Source organism: Branchiostoma floridae, chromosome 6 (assembly GCF_000003815.2).
Source record: "Branchiostoma floridae strain S238N-H82 chromosome 6, Bfl_VNyyK, whole genome shotgun sequence".
NCBI lineage: Eukaryota > Metazoa > Chordata > Leptocardii > Amphioxiformes > Branchiostomatidae > Branchiostoma > Branchiostoma floridae.
The window spans coordinates 16868492-16882411 of NC_049984.1; the positions used below are offsets into that span (position 1 = coordinate 16868492).

Sequence of the window (13920 nt, forward strand, 5' to 3'; positions counted from 1 at the left end):
GAAAGTGGTATATGGTCTATAGTCTTCACCACTGTACAACGTCAATATTAGTAACTAACAAACAGCTAGTATGGTTCAAATACACACACACACACACACACACATGCACGCACAACACGCACGCACACACACACACACACACACACATGCACATACCCATACAAATACGCACACACACGCAAACATGCACACGCACACAGACACACAAACACACACACACCGGACACACACACACACACACACACACACACACACACATACACACACACGCACACACATCCAAACAGCACCAAAAACATAAACTTCGCAGGAATGGAGTAAGTCAACCTTTCACTTTTGGGACAGTTATCTGGCTACCCCATGCTACTGTCGGAGTCTGTGTAGTTTCTGTGTTTCATATCTGGCCTGTCTTACTGTGCTTCCTTCCTTCCTGACTTACTGAACAATAATGTCTGACCCAAAGGGTTGTTGTACATAACTTGTCTGTACTGTAGGCAGTTGGCCAAATTTGTTACCTTCTCCAAGAAGCTAAGGTTTATGTTATATAAATGTTGAGAATTATTGTCTTTTAAAGTTGAAAAATGTCCCTGCAGTTCCTGAGCAAGCTGCTAGGGGCCCAAACATGCACCACTTTTTCCATACATCACAAGCTACCTGCCACAAAAAAAATCAAGACTATAGAACATCCATGTCAAAAGATTCAAAAACGAAAATTCTGCTGCAATACCAAGGTCACACACTAGGAGCCCAAATTTCACTTTTTGTTTTGGTTCTTGAGTTAAACCGACTGCAAAAATCCAGAAACACACACAGACACACCCAAAACAATATCTCCATTTTTCATGGAAATAATAACACAAGTTTTTGTATTCCTGTACAGGGATCATCGGGAGGGGGAGCAGTGAGAAGTGCTGTGGGCAGGAAACAGCTTCCTCCCGTCCCCCCAGGGGCAGGGGCCTCAGACACCACCCCCAGGGCTTCGGACAGAAGGTCCACCCAGGACTCATCTCCCAATGGCATCCCCCAGTCATACGGACCCTTCTTCTTGGAATACTCACTTATGGCAGAATAGTAAGTCCTTCATAACCATTGTTTCTAACACTGGCTTCTTCAAAGTAAACTAAGTAACACTAATACGAACTAAAAGACTGTTAAGTGAAATTTTGCATATCAAGAGGCAAGTAAAGACGTTTGGCCTAAAATTGATGACAACTTTATGGGACTGTTGCAAACTTCACAAAGGACAGGTAATTATCTCCAAGCAGATTTTTTGGTTGGTACAGTATCCACTTATCTAGTCAGAACAATGAATGAAATTTTTCCTCTTCTCCTTTTCAGTAATTTGTTGCAGAGACAGAGAATACCGGGGATTTATGTCATCCCATCTGCCAAGTCACCACTCTGTAAGTATTCAAAAGGAATATCTATATCTCTATAGCCTTAAGTCTTAACGACCTGTTACACCTAACCTTTGCAGATCATGTATCTGTGAGCATTATTTAAAGCTATCTAATGAGACTGCCCCTTCTGTACTTGGTGGCAACACTATATCATATGATAGTTCTTGGGGAAAATTTTTGAGCACCAACTTTTTGTCTTTGACTAACAGTGAATAGTTTTAACATTGATTGATTGATTCTTTTATTTTATTTTTTTATTTTTTTTATTCACATTTCTTTAAAGAGGATGAGACGGAAAGCAGACCCTGCTTATCGAGGTCTTCTCCTCATGTACATAAACAAAATAAGGACACACATACAGGACTACAAAACGCTAAATAACAAAGTCAAGAGATAATGATAACGACATGAAATAAAACAACAAGGAATCAAATAACAAAGTGACGTGTAGCTGGCATACAAACTTAGAAGTAATCAAATAAGGTTATAAATCAACTTAAACAACCTGTCTATTGAACACAAGACATAACGACATGAAAATATATTCTTTTATTGCTTTTTCAACACCACATGAAGCAAAATCAAAACTGACTGTTGAAAGTACAGTACTATTTTTATTTTCCTATGGCTACAAAATTAGGAGTGGAACACATACCTTATGTCAGTCCACTCCTTTGTCCCGCCTGATGAAATGATTTGGTAGACATAGAAACAAGGGAAATTCTTTGAATTTTGTACACAAATGAAATGATGAAAGATACATTCACTATTGGTAATGGCCAAAGTGAGCCTTATTTCTGACACTGCGTTCCTGTACTATCCAAGCAGAGGTTCGACTGTGGCTGTTTTTAATGTGTTTTTTAATAGGTGTTATTGTCAGGCTTTTATTTTCTCCCTTCATGTCCATCGGCTAGACAAAATAAAAAGCCAGACAAAAGTGCCTAAAAAAATGTCAATAACAGCATGAGCCAAACCTCTGCTTGGAGAGTAACATTCCCATACTGATTAATGCTTGTTAGTCTTGTCAGTGGTGTACAAAAGGTAGGTTAGGGCAGTCCCTATGTAGTCAGTCAGGCAGGACAGTTTACTTCATGCCCAGGGAAGGCTGACTGTGTTGTATACAGCATACTTGTTCATGCAGAATGGGTACAACCATGGAGCATATGTAAATTCATTTCTTTCACAGTGGTTTTAATCGCTGTTAGAGGAAAAACGTGTTTGCAATGTTGTGAATTTCAGGTTGAAACAGTTCTGTAGTACAATAGTCATACATGGGAGACATATTTACCTTTGTTGTGCAGAAGTCACCATGAAAATTGTAAAATTAAAGCCACCATGAAAGTTTAAAGATTTACAGTATATACATTTGTAGATCTGCAGGTTTGGCTAACAAGGCAGTAATTCATTGTGAAGATAGTTCTTTTCCTTCTTGGCCTCCAATACTATTGGTACTGGTTTTATTGTAGGCAACATGTACGGACCTTCTCTGTCTCTATTAAATGCAGAGAACTTGTATAATTATGATCAAGTATAACAAAAGCACAGTGGAGCTTGGAAGTTCTTCTGATGATGAATGATCTTGTACATGGAATGTCCTTGCCCTTGGTCATGCAGGTTGTAATGTTACCAAGGGTCAACCTCAACATGTGGAAATTGTTTGATTCCTTCTGCAATTTTGTGCTTTAGTTATATGAGAAACAGGATGACAAGGCATTTGTAAGTACCTACATTGTAAGTGTACTGAGGTTCAGGTACAGAGGTTTAGGTCTGATACATTGACATTCAGTACTTTAGTCCTGTACCTAAAAGTTTTTGCAGTATATCGTGGTGGTACCCAATAGGCAGCCCTGGTGGTAGATATCTGTTTAATGAAACTGGGGATGTCAAATAGGTTCTGAGGGTCAAAGTGATTTTGTCCACAGGTCAGATTCTGTAATGTGGAACATCCCAATGTCCTTAGAATAAGGGTCAGAAATTTATGGGTCACCTCATGATGGGTCACCTCATTATAAGTAAGATATACCTTGATGTATTCCCAATATAAAACACATGCAGTTGTACGGTATATAGATTTATATAGCCAGCTTTTGTCTTTATAAAAAATTCATTTTCGAAATTGCCAGTGTCTTTGTTGCTTGTAGGGAATCTTTATTGATCAATTTTACAAGTTGTTAGATTTTTCCTGACTGCTGAGTGTCCTCTTGGTGAACTTTGTTCATATTTTTTCCTTCTCCCTAGTCTGGTTTGGTGTGGTGTTTGTGAGACAAGGTCTGTTCCAAGAGGGAGTGTTCAAGTTCTATGTCATCGTACCAGACAACTACCCAGACGGGGACTGTCCTGTAAGTATCAGAAGCTGTTCCCACTTGTATTTTTGTTTGTTTGTTTGCATATATGAATAATAACAATGAAGTAAAGAAAATATTTAAAAAGTGCACTAGGAGGGGAGAGGCCTACAAGGTTATCATGTTACTCCTTTATACTATAGTTTAAAATGTAGCAAATATTAATCACAATACAAATGTGTCATGCTCAGGATTTGTGCAGAATGAATATCATGTCACTTTCGTACTACTTGATTATAGGACGATTGATTCATTTTGTTTATAACAAAAACAACACCTCCTGGAAGCCAAATGGCTGATTTATGACTTAAACTTGATTTAAACTTTTAGGACACTACAATCCATTATGAAAGATGATATTGGCATTGGAAGATATAGATATTTGCTGGTGATGCTGTAGTGACATTGATTTTTCCTACTCACATGTGCACATTGAATCTGTAATCTTCAACCCTGGAGATATACATTTCAAGTGCAGTACCATACCACAGACACTTACCATAATGTCCATTAGTACTAATGAGAATGTGTTTGTCTCTGACAGAGGGTGATATTTGATCCTCCCATCTTCCACCCTGTGGTGGACATAGAGACAGGAGAGTTAGATGTCAAGAGGGGCTTCACAAAATGGAGGTAAGGGCACAGTTAAGGTATTATGAATTTTCACTGAATGTATGGGTCAAGATGGTAGCTTCTTGGGTGGAAGGCATTCTAATCATTCTAAAATGCTGGTAACAAATGTCACTTAGAGTTCTCGACACACACACACACACACTTACATACACACACACATGTACACACACACACTGTGGGGGGCATCAATTATCTTTCTGTCATTACAAAAAGGCTTTTTTTAATGTTATTCTTGGTAAAAATTTAGTAGACTGAAAGTCTGTCAAAAGGTTCAAGTATGTGGTCATAATCCACTTAAAATGATGATTTTGTAATCTTTTCAAGTTAACATGTGAAGCCATAGCAGGAAATGTACTGGGCCGAAGAATGTGTCTACCAGGGCTGTCTCCGTGCAGATTGAAATTTTTCTGTTCCACTCAATTGTTTTGGAGCCTACCTTTTGGTTGTTAAATCTATCATTTTAAGCTGAGTAAAGTACATTTTTATCAATGATTTTTATGTCATGAATTTCTGATTTTATAGACAGATGGTGAAGTTTTAAGGTTCTGGAGATAGCCCTGCTGTCTAGTCACATCATGCTTAATGTGTCTGTAGAATTTTAAAGGAATCCTGTTCAAACTTGTTTCTTCCTTCCTGTCCATAGCTAGGACACATAGTCTGGTTTATCTAATTTAGTCTATCCAGGTTTAACCCATAGCTTTGATTATTTACATACTACCCCCTTCAGACATGCCTGGTTGTGAAAGACTGACGTTAACAAAATTGTTTGCCCCACTTCACTGTAGGCGGAATGTCAATCACATCTGGCAAGTGCTGCTGTATGTAAGAAGAATTTTCTACAAGATAGACACGAAAAATCCACTCAACCCAGAGGCTGCTGTGCTGTGAGTATCTCAGCAATCTCCTTTGTAGTTACAGCACAATGTTTTTAACCTTCTCCATGCTAAGGTAGCATTTTGATATCAGATAATGTGTAGGTTGTAGGGTTAGGCAGCAGGATAAGGGTTAAGCGTTTGAGACATTTTTGTGGAAATTATAACACTTCTGTCTTTGTCAGCAGTGAACATATTTTTTTGGTAACAAAATGTTTGAACAATTATTAGATTTCAAAGTGATGCATTAGTATACCATCTGATCCATAGAATAAATGATGGATATTATAAGAGGGATCACAAAATGTTAAAGCATCATACGGCGATGAAGGTTAGATATCTAGGTAATTAGATATCCCAAATAGCTATTACTCAAGCAACAGGATATGATTTAAGCATCATTGTTATGGTACATTCTGCTTTATCAGTGCACAACATACACATGTATTTTCATCTCTAACTGAATATGATTGATCATTAACTGATTAATCATTGGTCATCATTGTAATACATCATTGTCATTTTAACTGACAGTCAATTAGATGCAGTACATGTAACACTTTTCTGTGGATTCTGTAGGTATGACAAAGAGCTGGACGTGTTTAGGAGAAAAGTCACAGAGACAATCCGCAGGTGTAACGAGCACCTTTACGATCCGCCTACAACAGACGACCCACATGCAATCAGGTAAGGATTGGTTCCAGCTAATCTTTTCATTGAAACTTGTTGTTTTTCATTGATATCAAGTATGTCAGTAGTTTTGTAATTCTGCCATCTGTCTGTTAGTGTGGGAACTGCAAGAGTGTTGTTATGCTACAGCTACACAAAGATCTCTGCAACTACATTATTGCACTTTTTTTGCTCTGATGATGTACATGCACAATGCATGCAGCTCTATGTTTGTAGTAAGACTTCTTGAATAGAATAAGTGCCAATGGCTTATTGCAGAATTACAATCTACATATACATGCATTTCCACTGCCTTTTTTGTTGTCTAGACTCTAGTCATAGCACACTTGTTCTCGAAAAAATGATTTTTTAAAGTGTTTTTCCTTGTGTTATGTCATTGCAGATTTACTACTTGGGACCCTTCTGTACATGAGGATGCAAAGAAACAAGTCCTGAGTCCAAAGGTGACAACCTAATCTTGTGTAAAATGCATGTAGATAATTCATAACAACTTACCTTTTCATTCCCAGCTATCGCAGAGTGCTAAGTAAAAACAATGATGCACTATATAACTGTAAAAATAGCCATATCAAGGCATTACCTCTGACAAGCCTGTTGTGAGGAAATAAGACTTTCATTCAGTATAGAATGCTATAGCCAAGTCATTGGACAGTTTTAGTGTTATAACGGTGCATTCCTTGGAGGAGCTTGTAGTCAATCAAACTTGCAGGAATGGTAGGTACACATATAGCTTCTACCACTGGTCACTTTGAATTTGGAGGGGCACCAAGAATTGGGGGAACTAGTTGACTTTGATTCTATCAAAGGCAAATATCTCTGTTACATTTTTGTTTAAAAAGTGTTTTCAAGAATAAACCATGATATTCGAGTGACAAGTAAATTTTTATGATACCTTGTGTGACATACAAGGGTTAAACTTGACTAGAGGTTCCAAATTTGCTGTGCCTCTCCAATGAAGCCTAACCTTCATTGACGTGTGCCTCTCCATGTTTAAAGTGCCCAGTGTTTTCTGCATGTTGTGAGTGTTATATCCCTGCACTGCCTCCCTCCTACAGTCTCTGTCTCTGCATGTCTGTAAGGAATGGTAAAGATTGTGATGTAGAATCCTGCTGCCGCTGCCACCAAGCTAAAGACAAACCAAGTTGAAACTTACCACATGCAAGACTTAAAGAATACCTGACACACTGAATTTCCAACTGATCCATCAACTTACTCTTTTCCCATTGCCTCTGTAATGATTAAGACTTTCACAAGCTTTCATGCTGGAATTCAAAAACTTCAACTTCAAGTACAGTCAAACAAGCTTTCATGCTTGAATTCAAAAACTTGATAGCTTCAACTTCAAGTACAGTCAAACCTGTACAAGTGACCACCTCTTTGTACAGTAAGAACCACCTGACCAATGTCACCACAGTTCATGTGGTCCCATGGAATTTTTTTCAAATTGACACAAGCATTAGAATTCTTGTCTATAGTGGACCACTTGTCCACATAGACTAGACTTTAGTAGTCCCCCTGAGTGGTTTCCTTTATCATTTGGCAGTTTTGGGTCCCCTAAGTGATCTTTTTGGGCAGTTTTCACAATAACATTCAACCAACACAAAATAGTAATACTAAGTGAAGCTTTAGCTTGTGGCAGCTGCAGTGTCTGCGTAGTTGTTGTACGGTTCTGATGGGTGCCTTCCTGTTCCTTCAAGAACCTTAATTCAGTGCCGGACACGGACGACTCCCCGCCCGGAGTCAGCAGCAGAGAAACCAAAAGCCAAGGGTAAACTTGGCTCCGTTGTACATGTATGAGTAAACAACACACAAGGACAAATCATTGAGTACCAGTCATGTCTTCGTAACAAGGCCGCATAGAAGCCATGAGTCCTGGCATTGTTTTTACGGACTTCACACCAGCTTTTGATTCACACTTTATTCCAGGTACTAGGTTAACACACATTTAGGGAAAGGTGCTTTGACTTTGGCCACTTGACAGTTTCTTTGCTTCTAAAGTGATGTGCTGATGCAAACCTGTGGCCAATCAAATAAAAAAATCAACCTTTCCCTGTCCAAGTCTAATAGATGTCCAGTCATCTTTCTGTGTAAAAATTGAAATGTCGATTGATGTTAGGCAGTTGTATCCAGAAGATTTATTACTATAAAACCATTTAAGTTTTTTGTAGCACTGTGGGTTTGCTGCTGAAAAAATGGTACCAAGACAACAGAAGGCAATGCAAACAGTTGCAGTGTGATAAGTGAAAACATAGCTGCATGAAAATAATGTAAAAATTTCCAAATTAACAGTACAATAGGATGAGAAGCTGAACCTTCCTCCCTTCCAGATCACTCCCTCCTCCTATCAAATTCCCTTCTGTTCTGATATCATTTCTGGTCATGCATTGTGGTGTGGAGATGATATTTACAGCATGCACAAAGTTGAACATGCACACTAGAGCTTCCCCAGTAGACCTTTTACACCATGATCTAAAAAAATGTCTACAATGGACTAAATTCAGCTTCCAGTGCTCTCGATTGTGACAGCACAATGAAAAAAACTCGCGAATAGAGTTTTATGTATGGTGCTGTTAAGTCAGAGCATTGGATGTCCAATTCTGTCTGTTGTGAGATGGTTTGAGAGCATTGTGTAACTGTTTTCAGTAGGACCTGAAACTTGCCAGATGACCCTTGGTTTTTGTGAGATTGACCCGATGACTGCCAATAATTTGTCTTTGCCTGTAACACTGCATGGTGCACGTTGTGCATGGTGTAACGGCAGTATGAAGTAGTTAGCTCTACATAACATAACATGCATGCTTACTCTTGCAGCATTTCATTGTACATTGCAGAAGTGGTGTTGGGAAGGTGCGCAACAAGCAGTAGTCAAGTGCTGCAACAGCAAACTGGCACTTCCACATGGCTATGTACCACTGTGAACGGGTGCCACCTAGTGATTTAAATATAAACTGCATGCAGGCACCCTTTCCTTCCCACTTCCAGCTTCTCTTCACAAGAGCAACATTAAACATTGAATGTAACATGCGGCTGACTAGTCTTAACCATACGTAACCATAATTCACATCACTCAAGGAAGATACCGGTTCGATCAAATTCTCTAATCGCCAACTGACATGGGATATATCTTAAGACTCAAGATCTAATACTTTCCTAACCATCTTTTCCTTCGTTTTTCTGCTATCTCTATTCCACAGAAGCGATCTGAGAGCGAGACAAAGAATGCCCAGACCTCAGGCCTTTCCTGGGTCAAGCCAGGCTCCACTAAAGCCTTCAGCCGACAGGAAGCCTCGTCTTAGCGAGGCGCGGAAGGTCAAGGAGACGACGTCGGGCAGCCTGGTGATCACCACACTGACCAGAGACGTAGCCGACACATAGATAGGTAGAGAACGATGTAGGCAGGTAAAGTTGTAAGCGCGGAGGAAGAAAGGACAGTGGTTTTACCCAATGGTTTTTAGGAAACGATTGAAGCCCCTTTGTGAAAGTTATTTTAAAAGGAATAGTCCTTTGTTTACAGTCCTCTTTCCCCTGTTTTAACTGTGACCTCAGCAAACAACAATGCATAGGTAATACATGATTTTTGCCATCATTAGTACCATATGTAAAAAATAAGGGCTGTTCCATTTGAGAGCACAAAATTTCTTCCCCCTTTCAACATCCATGAAGCATCCTCTTTCAGTAAAAAGATATCCTGACCAACCCTTCTCAGCTTAAATCGAAGATACCAAATTCAATGGCAATAGGTATTCAGTATCTGTGTCAAAGTTACATGTTAAAACTGGAGGACTGATGAACAAGACTATTTGGTGTACTTACAAATAGGGGTAACTTAGGATAGGTAACAGAGAATGAAGGAAATTGAAGCAGAGGTCTTTTTGGCCACAGCTTTTAAGAATATGCTGCAACTTTACAGAATGAAATGATGAATGTAACAGGTAGATATGCTAAAGAAAGGATGAAGGGAAGTTGTGGCCCAGGAGATGTGTTATGGAAGTGCAGTAAAGGCTTGGTGATGTGCAGTCAACTGAATTCTGTATGTAAAGAATCTAATGAAGAAGAAGAAAAAAATGGTGCATTTTACCAGCAGTGGAAACTGGAATCACAAAAGAACTAATAACTCCTGCACACATAGAGGCAGGGTATGGGCTCTGAGAGCCTCCCATTCATTATACATAAACAATTAAACAAAAAATATAGGTAAGCATATACAGATTGATGCTATTGTTGAAAAGCTTTGGTAAGAATACTAAGTACAATAAGAATGACCTGACATGTCTTTGTTTATAATGTTATAGAACAGTTTGTGGAAACAGTTTGGGTTGTGCTATGATATATATCGTATTATTTCCATTGCTGAAATGTACATGTAACATACAACCAACATTGTATGCAAGTAATAACCTCAAGTCAAGAAGAAAAGAAATGGCCAAGTTTGCAAAACTGCCATCAGCCAAGGCATAATTCTATGTGCAAGCATTACATATATAGAAGGTTTTACTAACTGGTGAGTGTGAAACCATAGTAGTAAGTTGTTAGCATAAAAAAAGTATCATTCCTATTAAACATGACTGTTTTTACAGTTCTAGAAAAAAATATATGGGGAAATCAAAAGTACTGCTGCTGCCAAAAATGAACTAGGTAACTACTTCCCATCACAGATATAACCATCAAATATTCCACAAAAACAATCCTTGACTGTGCTCGTTTCACTGTTATGTCCTTAATATTGTTTCTGCCAACAATTGCAGATTGATATTGTGTGGGCACCATCCTTTTTAGCTGACGCTTGCTTCCATACTGACACAGAACAAGTTGGTATGGGTGAGAATGAAAGTCAGTGCAAACTGAAAAGAGGATGGTGCCCTTGCTTAACACGAAGACCATTTATGTATCTGGAGAAGAAGGCTTGAAGGAGGAAAATTATAGATCTAATATCTTAAAGCACCCCTATAACAAAGCCTCTGTGCTGGAGTTGCCACATGTATAACTTCAACCTTGTTTAGGCTCATCATTCCATTTTGAAACTTACAGAAAACATCTGAATGATTTGAATTGTGGTATTTTCCAACATTTTGTAGGGTTGTACAAAAAAAGTGTCAAGACACTCTGGTTTTTTTAGTACATGCCAAAGCACACCATTGTAAGCACAATGTATAATAGATGTTCTCACGTATATTTCTAATACCAATATCTCATTGTAAATAACATGAAAATTATTTAAATTGATTTTAAAATGCTCACAGGTGTATGGAGAGTACCGTCATGCTTTAGATATTGAAAATGAATTTTTGTAACCTATTTTTATTGGGCTTGTTGTGTAGCCATTTGTAAATGTTGCATGCTCTCAGCCATTATTTAATAATTGTATTTATGCCATTGATGCTTCTTCATTATTACAATTTGTGACTCTATGTACTGATGTTACCCAGGATAGCAGGTTTTATCATGTGTATAGGAAAACTTGAATGCTGGAAATTTGGAGAAACACTGACAGTCTGGAAACTCTTTTTTACTGTTTGAAGTTGAAGAATATCCCAATTTCAAAGTTATGACAACAATAAAATGGTACAGAGATATACTCTTACAGTTCATAGAATTGATGTTTTACACGTAAAACTTTATGTTTAGCATAAAGATAAAACTTCAAGTGACTTCAAGTTTGTTAAATTTTCCAAACTGCCAGTGTCTTTCCAGACCTTAACTCGCCAGTGTTACTGTAACTTCAAGAAGTGAATTTTTACACTATATTGTATTACAGGCAATTAAGCTTTGGGTAGCACTGTCTTTTGGGACAATGTGTTGAATTTTCCATTTTATTAATTGCACTTCTGAGACTAAAAGAGAATGAATGAAATGCTTTACATAACCAAGCCTTTCAATATGATACCTCATAATTGACTTGAATAACTATGCTTTTGGCAGGGTTGAGTATAGGTTTGAATAACCTTGCCTCTTGTAGAGGTAGTTATGGTATTAGAAGGGATGTGTAAGTTTTAGCAATGCAATGTTTTATCCAGAAATCGTTTTTAACTCCCTTGCTGCCTTTGGAAGGTTAGTTTGTTAAAGAAGGTGCGTAGGGCAGGTATGTTGTGAAACATGAGAAGCTTTTAAAGGGAAAGTAACTGACTTGAGAAGGTGAAGTAGAGTGCCTTTCCTGAGAAATTGAGGCTTGTTTTAAGGCTACTTTTATGCATTGTATCACAATGAATATTTTCAATTAAAAATGGTGTTTCTTACTTTGACGTCTTTTGTCTTATTACTTTAATCAATTTGATAAGTGAAAGCATGCAGAGTTGACCTTAAATACAGTAATGTTAGGATTAAAAGAATTTTGTACATAAAAACAACAATTATCCTACAAACTTCCAATGAGGTTATTTCAGAGTAAAAAGGTTTACCTATCTGGATTTCAAATAGAAGTCTTCTGCTTATCGATGATCTTCAGGACAACCTCCCTATCAATGTACATGTAGCAGCAGAAAGAAGTTCAAGTTCTTTATTAATGAGTGATAAGTAGATATTAAGGCATTGGACACCCATGATATAAAGTGTTCTGTTCAATGTCTATCCCTATGTTTAGCTTTAATTTCGGGGGAAAGTGGTACAGCCAAACCTCCAGCAATCCTGACAAACAGCAAGAACAACAGCACACCAAATGCTGTTCAAGAATGCTTTTACTATACCAGAGGCTGCAGTACAATGTGTTGCAAACCATGCATCTGGCCTCAAACTATTTAGGAATACAATCATGACTGAATACATCGGCAGGCTCACATCAATCAAGACATTGTATGATGATACTTGGAAACCTTTATTAATCTTTTTATTGCCACTGTTCAAATTTCTAACAGGAAGCTGTTTTGAGTTTGCATCTAATTTCTACTGGAGAATTTACGACAGATGTTGTATCTTTGCAGAGGTCTCAGATGGCCACAGAATGGCTTGTCCAAACACTTTTTCAACTTCTCAAGTTGCTCTCAGTTCCTTTTTCTCTTCGTCAGTCATGAGATCCCACAGCTCATTAGTCAGCTGGACCTCCTGCCCCCTCCATAGAAACCCCACCGGTGGGGCGTACTCCCCCTCATCTCCGAACCTGAAGTCTCTACTCAGCTCTATAGCCAGGCTGGACTTGACCAACCCCACCCCTCCAACCTTCGCAGGTGCCGGGTGGTACACACGGCCGCTACGTGGTAACATGCACAGTTTGTCTGGGGAAAAGGGAAAAGTCAGTTTATCCCCTCCACCGTTGTACGACAGCACAGGCCCTGTGGTGTCATCTGAGTCCGTCGGTTCCAAGATGTGGGAGAACACGATAGGACGGTCGTCGCAGCGTATGAAGTTGCGCTCTCTACCGCAAGGAGAGAGGTAGGGGAAGTCTTCCGAGTACCTGGTCATGTCGTTGATCTTCAGTCTCTTGAAGAAGAATTCCAAGAACTTCTTATCTGTAGGGTGGGAAGGATGAAGAAAGAAACCGTTTGAAAGGAAGGCAAGTTTGGCAGGTAGGCAAACATCTAATTCTTGACGAAGAATTGGGATAATCTTCAAGCTTTGCTTACCTTTGAAACAAGTGACGAAGTTCTTGATTCTGGTGTCGTCCATGAACAACTGCAATTAAAAGTTTTCAAAAATATTACTAAAAGGAATAACACCTTTCACTGTAGATGGATTTAGAGCATAATTCAAAGGCCAAGAAGGGGAGGGGCTACTTTTACCTGTCCCTGGTGGTCGATGTAGTAGAAATACTCCCGAACTTTCGGTTCCGGGGCTTGTCCCTGTACATAACTCAGTGCACGATGCGCTCTTCTCAACCCTTGCACACTAGAACGTCTTATAATGTACCACATCGTTGTTGTTAAGGCTTTCTGCGATCACATTTGGTGAAAAACATCCAACAGACGAGACCCACTTGCGCAACTAAACATTTGACCTTTGACCTAAAAGACCGGAAGTTGAAATCCACACCGGAAGTACACCTGTTGGCAGTGC

At 38.8% G+C, this 13920-nt stretch overlaps 2 protein-coding genes across 6 annotated transcripts in view; one reads left to right on the forward strand and one right to left on the reverse strand.

The window, feature by feature from the left end:
- LOC118416993 (AKT-interacting protein homolog A-like) overlaps positions 1-12176 on the forward strand; it is a 25409-nt gene extending 13233 nt beyond the window's left edge. For 4 of the 5 annotated variants that reach the window (XM_035822309.1, XM_035822310.1, XM_035822308.1 and 1 more), the window contains 9 exons: positions 881-1071; positions 1339-1403; positions 3639-3739; positions 4287-4375; positions 5161-5259; positions 5827-5934; positions 6320-6380; positions 7635-7705; positions 9132-12176. In XM_035822309.1, coding sequence (XP_035678202.1) covers positions 881-1071; positions 1339-1403; positions 3639-3739; positions 4287-4375; positions 5161-5259; positions 5827-5934; positions 6320-6380; positions 7635-7705; positions 9132-9312 — 966 coding nt within the window. In that variant the 3' untranslated portion in view covers positions 9313-12176. The remainder of the gene's footprint in view (positions 1-880; positions 1072-1338; positions 1404-3638; positions 3740-4286; positions 4376-5160; positions 5260-5826; positions 5935-6319; positions 6381-7634; positions 7706-9131) is intronic. The other variant, XM_035822311.1, reaches the window with a different exon arrangement.
- Positions 12177-12592: 416 nt separating this feature from the next.
- LOC118416999 (UPF0598 protein CG30010-like) lies at positions 12593-13914 on the reverse strand. The gene is made up of 3 exons (XM_035822318.1): positions 13647-13914; positions 13491-13539; positions 12593-13376 (listed from the first exon to the last, which is right to left on the reverse strand). Exons 1-3 carry the CDS (start codon positions 13776-13778, stop codon positions 12901-12903), a joined length of 657 nt encoding a protein of 218 aa, XP_035678211.1. The 5' UTR covers positions 13779-13914; the 3' UTR covers positions 12593-12900.
- Positions 13915-13920: the final 6 nt, after the last annotated feature.

Excerpts from the sequence above, each read along its gene's own strand:
- LOC118416999 (XM_035822318.1), bottom strand. The coding sequence starts at position 13,778 with ATGTGGTACATTATAAGACGTTCTAGTGTGCAAGGGTTGAGAAGAGCG. Across the intron at positions 13,540-13,646 it reads ACATCGACCACCAGGGACAG|TTGTTCATGGACGACACCAG; the intron begins GTAAAAGTAGCC and ends TTTTAATTGCAG. Across the intron at positions 13,377-13,490 it reads CTTCGTCACTTGTTTCAAAG|ATAAGAAGTTCTTGGAATTC; the intron begins GTAAGCAAAGCT and ends CCCACCCTACAG.